Raw genomic sequence first — 6,512 nt, 5'->3', positions numbered from 1 at the left:
CAATGACAGGAGGAAAACAAGAAAGAAAGAAGTTGGAAAGATCAATTTAGTAAGAGTGGCACTATCTCAAAATCCAAACCTTGGTGGCAGCCACCTTTGCCCACTGAGTTATCTTGCTGGCCCCTCTTTTAGGTTCTTAGAGTTAAGGAAACTACTCTAGTTTAGGACTAACTGCTATTCCTGGGTTACCATGGAAGAAGTAGCCCTACAGAATCACTTCTTGTTAAGAGAGCCATTGGTTTTACTGGCTTCAGCTTGCAGAGGCAGTTGGTTCAACCTAGAATCTAGAGAATCTAGACGGGCTTTTTTTTTTTTTTTGGTTGTGAGTAGGGTGACTATCCAGGTTTTTATCTGTTGTTCTGTAAACTATTGGGGTTTGGATGATAAATTTGAGGTCATCCAACTTATAAATAACATTTATAACTGGCTTAAAAATGTAGACGTGGAGGTCCTAGGAAGAGACAGAAGAACAAACATTTCCATTGGCTGAGCACACACAGGCTGTGCTGGGCACCAGCAGAAGGCTTCAGGGCAGGTCGAGAGGAGAGTGCTTTGCTGGGAGGTGTTTCAGGAGTTTCTGGCAGATAAGGCCTGCACAAAGAGAGGGGGTGGCTGTGGCGGTGGGGTTGGGGGGGACCATATCTTCTAGCCATCTGCTGTGGTCAAGAGTTTAAGGAGTCACTTAGTCTACCTGGCCACAAGGCCCTCCGGCACAGGCCTACAATCGAAACTACTTGAGACTCTGAGGGAAGAGGATCAGAAGTTCAAAGCCAGACTGCACAATTTAATCAGTTAAGTTAATAAATAAAAAGTACAGTAGCTCAAGCTCCTCTACGTTTAATCCCTAGTTACAGGGCGGGGAGCCATCTGGGCCACCAGTTTCCCAGTCTGTGACCCAGAGATAACAATGTTTACCTCCAGAGACTGGCTCTTTACTTAACAATGGCTGCTATTATTCCATTATATAGATGGAGTCTGGAAAGGGCGAACTGCTGATCAAGGCATATACGAATTCTAGCCAGCTGGAACCGAGGTCGCCTTAAGCTACCTGACTTGGAGAGAGAACTTGCCCAAGGTCACACAACTCCTAAACGGCTGCTGCGGGAAGATCAACCCCAGGGAGGATCTATCTTTTGAGTCCCACTAGCTGTGGGGACTCGAGCGTGACCGGCGCTCCTTTTCACTGCTTCAAGGAAACCCACCCACAGGAGAGGGTCGAACACAACAAAGGGCGGAGGAGGGCTTACAAAAGTCATCGAATCTCAGAGGTGATTGGAATCCGAAGGATATGGGGAGAACCAGGGAATAGTGAGTGGCATCCTCCCCAAGCGAGCAACACAGATCACCTTTTACACTAGCTCCATCGGCGGGGAGGAAGCATCGAGTTCTGGGGCACGCTGAGAGCTTACGTAAGGCCACTAGCGGCTGCGCCCCGGTGTCCCCAGGGTATGCACAGCGCCTGGGCGCGGAGCGAGGGCGGGCCTTCCCCACCACACACGCTTCCTAGCCTCTCCGGATGCAGGGACCACCGGCCCCAGGGCCGCAGCGTCGGGGCTGGGCGCGGCGTCCTCCCACGGCCCCCAGCTTCCCGGGGGAGGAGCAGCGCATCGCGCAAGCATCCGGGATCGGCGGAGGGGGCGGGAGGAAGGGCGAGAGGAGGAAGCGGGATTTAAACGAAAGGCGGTGACGCCACACAAAAGATTCCTATAGGCTCCGGGGAGGTTACGGCCGAGGTGGCGGCGGCGAGCCGGGGGCGAGGCAGACGAGAGGAGGCGAAAGCCGCAAGCGTGCGCGGGCAGGCGGGTGTCCCCTGGCCTGCGGTCTCCGCCCTTCCTTTCAGTTGCTCGGAGGTCGCTCGGAAGTTGCTGGTTGACAAACATGGCAGGAGTGCGGGCCCGGGTCGGCCGCCGCGACGCCGCGCTCACCTTCTGAGCCGATCACCCTGGGGCGTCGGATGCGCGGAGCCCGCGGGCTCTGCGGGGAAACCGAGATGGAATCTCCACGACAGCCGCTCGCCGGCCGCAGGCCATTCAGGCGGGGAGGGCGTGCCGCCGCGGCGCCGAGCCGCGCACTCTGAACCGCCAGGCGGGAAGGCGCGGCCGCCCAGCACCCTGCGTTGCAGCCTCCCGCCCGACTGACTCTGCGCGGCCGCCACAGAGCCAGCCACGCCCTCGGCCCTGTGGCCGCCCAGCGCCCTAAGAGCCGGAGCAGGAGATGCGGCCGCGCGCCCCCGGGCGTCAGCTCCGGCCGCCGACGCCAGCCAGTACCGTCTGGCGGGGTCGCCGCCCCTGAAGCCCACGTGCGCTCTTGAGCCGGATCGCCGCAGCGCAGCGGCTGACAGCAAAGCCTGCCGGGGCCGCCGCCCGCGTTCCTTTAGGAGCAGAGGATTTTGATTTCAAAGGAAGGAAGGAAGGAAGGAAGGACAACTCCCAGCCTCCCCGTCCCTCCCTCTCCGCCCCGGCGGCCCGGCCGGCCATGCCCAGGAAGGTGGCGACAGCCCGACAGCGGGGACTTTTCTGGTAGGCTCGTGAAGAGGGGCGCGCGGACTAAGAGTCTGCCGTGCTCCGGCTCACGGTTCCCGCGAGCTACACAGCTCCCCGAAGAGCTTGCCGCGGGCTTGGGCCCGCCCCGCGACGCCCGGCCACCGGCCGCCGCCACCCGGATCTCGGTGCCCGCCGCGGTGGGTGGCATGATGGTGCGCGAAAGGCAGCGCGGCCCTGGCCAGCTGAGTCGCGGCGGCGGTGGTAGCGGGCTCCCCAGCGGCATGCCAGTGCCCCCTGGGCGCGATGGCTAGCGGCAGCGCCGGGAAGCCCACTGGCGAGGCGGCTTCTCCGGCTCCTGGGAGCGCCGTCGGTGGGGCCGGCTCGCAGCCGCGGAAGAGGCTGGTGTCGATCTGTGATCACTGCAAGGGCAAGATGCAGCTGGTGGCCGACCTGCTGCTGCTGTCTAGCGAGGCGCGGCCGGTGCTCTTCGAAGGCCCCGCCTCCCCTGGCGCTGGTGCGGAGTCCTTCGAGCAGTGCCGGGACACCATCATCGCGCGCACGAAGGGGCTGTCCATCCTCACCCACGACGTGCAGAGCCAGCTCAACATGGGCCGCTTCGGAGAGGCGGGGGACAGTCTCGTGGAACTGGGCGACTTGGTGGTGTCGCTGACCGAGTGTTCTGCACATGCGGCCTACCTGGCAGCCGTTGCCACACCGGGCGCTCAACCTGCACAGCCGGGCCTTGTGGACCGCTACCGTGTGACACGCTGCCGCCACGAGGTGGAGCAAGGTTGTGCCGTGCTGCGAGCCACCCCGCTGGCAGACATGACCCCACAGCTGCTGCTGGAGGTGTCGCAGGGCCTGTCTCGAAACCTCAAGTTCCTGACGGATGCGTGCGCCCTGGCCAGTGACAAATCACGGGACCGCTTCTCGCGCGAACAGTTCAAGCTGGGCGTCAAGTGCATGAGCACCAGTGCATCCGCGCTGTTAGCATGCGTGCGCGAAGTGAAGGCGGCCCCCAGCGAGCTGGCCCGCAGTCGTTGCGCGCTCTTCAGTGGGCCCTTGGTGCAGGCGGTGAGCGCTTTGGTGGGCTTTGCCACCGAGCCTCAGTTCCTCGGTCGCGCAGCTGCCGTGAGCACTGAGGGCAAGGCGGTGCAGACCGCCATCCTGGGAGGTGCCATGAGTGTGGTGTCGGCCTGCGTGCTCTTGACCCAGTGCCTCAGGGATCTGGCGCAGCACCCAGATGGGAGCGCCAAGATGTCGGACCACAGGGAGAGGCTGAGGAACTCGGCCTGCGCCGTGTCTGAAGGCTGCACCCTGCTATCTCAGGCTTTAAGGGAAAGGTCTTCACCCAGGACTTTACCGCCAGTGAATTCCAATTCTGTGAATTAGCACTCTCCCGCCCCCCAGCCCCACTCCAGCCCCCCATACCCGTTTTCCACCCCAGGCTAAAGGAAGACACTTAACTCCTCCCCTTTCCATTTATACCAAAGAAACCATAGGTGATCCCCCCACCCCCCATTTTAAATGCTCAAGAGGAATTTTCCAGAAGGCAGGGCCATGCACTCAACATGTACTCAGAGGGCCTGGGTGTCTACCAGCCCACTATAGGGACTCAGACACAGAAAAGATGGGTAGTCTGCTGGCTGCAGGATTACCCCTGCACACTCCAGCCCTTCTACTCAGTTATCAATTGTGCAGGAAAGAGCTCATGGGTTCATTTCTCTCTTCTTTTTAATTAAATGAAAGGTTACCTCAGTTTTCACTCCTTTAGACATGGATGTAGCTACCTTTTTGTATGTCGTTATTTTTGTTGAATTAGAGTATACATGGTGTGAAAAGCGAATGACTTTGCCATATGATTTGCAAGTGGGGGGAAAGCTACTGTGAGCGTGTGTTTTATTTTTTAAATTACACTATAGAGTGATTTTTTCCCCCCAATGTCAAGTTTTTACCCTGCATGTACTGGAGTATTTATTTCATCTATTAAATTGTTATGTTTCTCAGATGGCCTTTTGCAGTTACTGTGTTTTCGCTAGCGGTGCATGCTGCCTGTCACCTGTGGGATGGAGCTGTTTACTTCCATTGGCAAGTGAATCCCCAGTGCCTAACCTTTTCCACTTTTCTCTCTGAGCATCCTTGCGCCCTAGAAAGACAAATGTATGTGATCTATTTTTATAAAGACAAGCGAATATGTGATTGGATTATGCAGTGCTTGGGGGAGGGCTGTTAGTGTTGGGGGGGGATTGTCTTCCCGTTAGTTTTTCTGGGAAGTAATCTAGCTCTCTCTGTCCTCCACTCATTTCTCCATCATAATGAGCCATGGTTCAGGCTTACTGAAGTCTGATTTGTATTGGGCTTGTCATTTTCAGATTAAAGTACTTCCTAATACTGTGTGGATGCTGCTTTGCCAGCTCACAGGATTTTGCATGGGACTTACACTGTGTATCAACTGAGGGCCTTTAGCACCTTTAGTGAGGCTAGGCCTAACTCAGAAACCTCTATCTATGGCTTTGTAGAAGGTTCTGGGCAGTTTGATAGAGGAGCTATCTTCTGAGGAGTATTCAGGACTTCTTAGAGCATCATTGCCAGTGGAGGGCTTGTTTTTATGACCTTGATTCAAGTGGTTGGTTGTGTAGTGAAAGAATATTTTGTTGATTGAAATTATGTTCAGATAGTTGGGCTTTTCTGGAGATATATAAAGGATTTTGGGATGGGCTTCTTAAGGGAGTTTATGATTTGCTGAAGACACTGTTGAATAGTGTCTTATTCAAAACATTTATTAAAAAGTTTCTTATTAAAAAGAACAAACTTACCTACAGCCTTGAAACTGGGAAGAGCCACAAGCACAAAAAACAATAGGCTTTCAATATCATTTACTTTTTCAGGGCGATTTATTTGCTTAAACCTTTGCAGTGCCCACAGATCTGAAAAGTTTTCAACATAAAATAGTAGAGTGAAGAAAGTCATGTGACTGATTTGCTTCAGTGGCTGTATTTATTGCAAGAATATAACATTTAACTTATAAAATCAATTTTTCCCACACTTTCTAAACAACAAGTTAAAGTATAGGATATATACATTTCATTTTCACTGATCAGAGGAAAGCTGGCTGTGGTGGCTCACACCTCTAATTCCAACACTAAAGAGGCTGAAGCCATAATTTTGAGGCCAGCAGGGCTGTCTCAGACAACAAATATGCATTAGGAATTAAAAAAGAAATGGTCAAAGGAGCATTCTCTCTAACTTTCTCTAATTAGGTCATGCAAGCGTTAAAATATAAAGTAAAATAAGTAACCTTGAGAATGTTCATTCTCCCAGCTGTTTTGTAAAGTTTAGTCTAGATTAGCTTCAGGGAGCTTGGGGAGGGAGATGCCAAAGGAAATCCTACATACACATGGAAATTATTTCTATCCATTGGGTTTACACAAATAATGATAGAGTCTAAATTTTGTATGGTTCCTTTATTCTTCAGATCACAGAGTAAACTGAAAGGAATTAAGGGCCAGAAACCTGTAATTTTGGTAATTAAGAAAAAAGAATTGTCAGTTTTTTCTTGGACTCACTCCTTGAAGAACTAATTGTAAAACTATGCAAGCCAAAAGGAAAAAAGACATGCCCTATCTCCTTGCTTGACATTAACTAGCTAGTCTCCACATTAAATTTGAAACTGCTCTTTCTCACAGACAAGTAACAGTTGTCTCACTGCTTGTGTATATGATAGGGGTTGAGTGCGGAATGTTAAAAATCTCTGTCCTTGAGAAATGTGATATTTAATTTCTTTTTTCTCTTCGGTTTATAAGGGTCGGGGTTTGTCCAACAGTAGGTCTCTTGAAATTATCTCTGCCTTTTCAGCAGGTTTTTTAGAAGCCAGAGTGAGTAACACACAGCACAGTTCTGTGTGTTTGTCTGCAGTGCCTGGTCAGGGACTTGGGCACTGGTCTTTGGCATTCTAACTTCCTTCCAATGTATTAGTTGCCAAATTTCTCTTTTAAATAATCTTTTTTTTTTTTTTTTTTTTAGAAGTAC

At 52.6% G+C, this 6,512-nt stretch overlaps 1 protein-coding gene across 1 annotated transcript; it reads left to right on the top strand.

Annotated features, from left to right (window-relative positions):
- Positions 1-1,285: 1,285 nt before the first annotated feature.
- Positions 1,286-4,491, top strand: Tlnrd1 (talin rod domain containing 1). Its single transcript, XM_031387224.1, has one exon. It carries the CDS (start codon positions 2,787-2,789, stop codon positions 3,873-3,875), a length of 1,089 nt encoding a protein of 362 aa, XP_031243084.1. The 5' UTR covers positions 1,286-2,786; the 3' UTR covers positions 3,876-4,491.
- Positions 4,492-6,512: the final 2,021 nt, after the last annotated feature.

The sequence above is a fragment of the Mastomys coucha genome, unplaced genomic scaffold (assembly GCF_008632895.1).
Source record: "Mastomys coucha isolate ucsf_1 unplaced genomic scaffold, UCSF_Mcou_1 pScaffold21, whole genome shotgun sequence".
NCBI lineage: Eukaryota > Metazoa > Chordata > Mammalia > Rodentia > Muridae > Mastomys > Mastomys coucha.
This window is presented reverse-complemented; position numbering and strand designations above follow the sequence as displayed.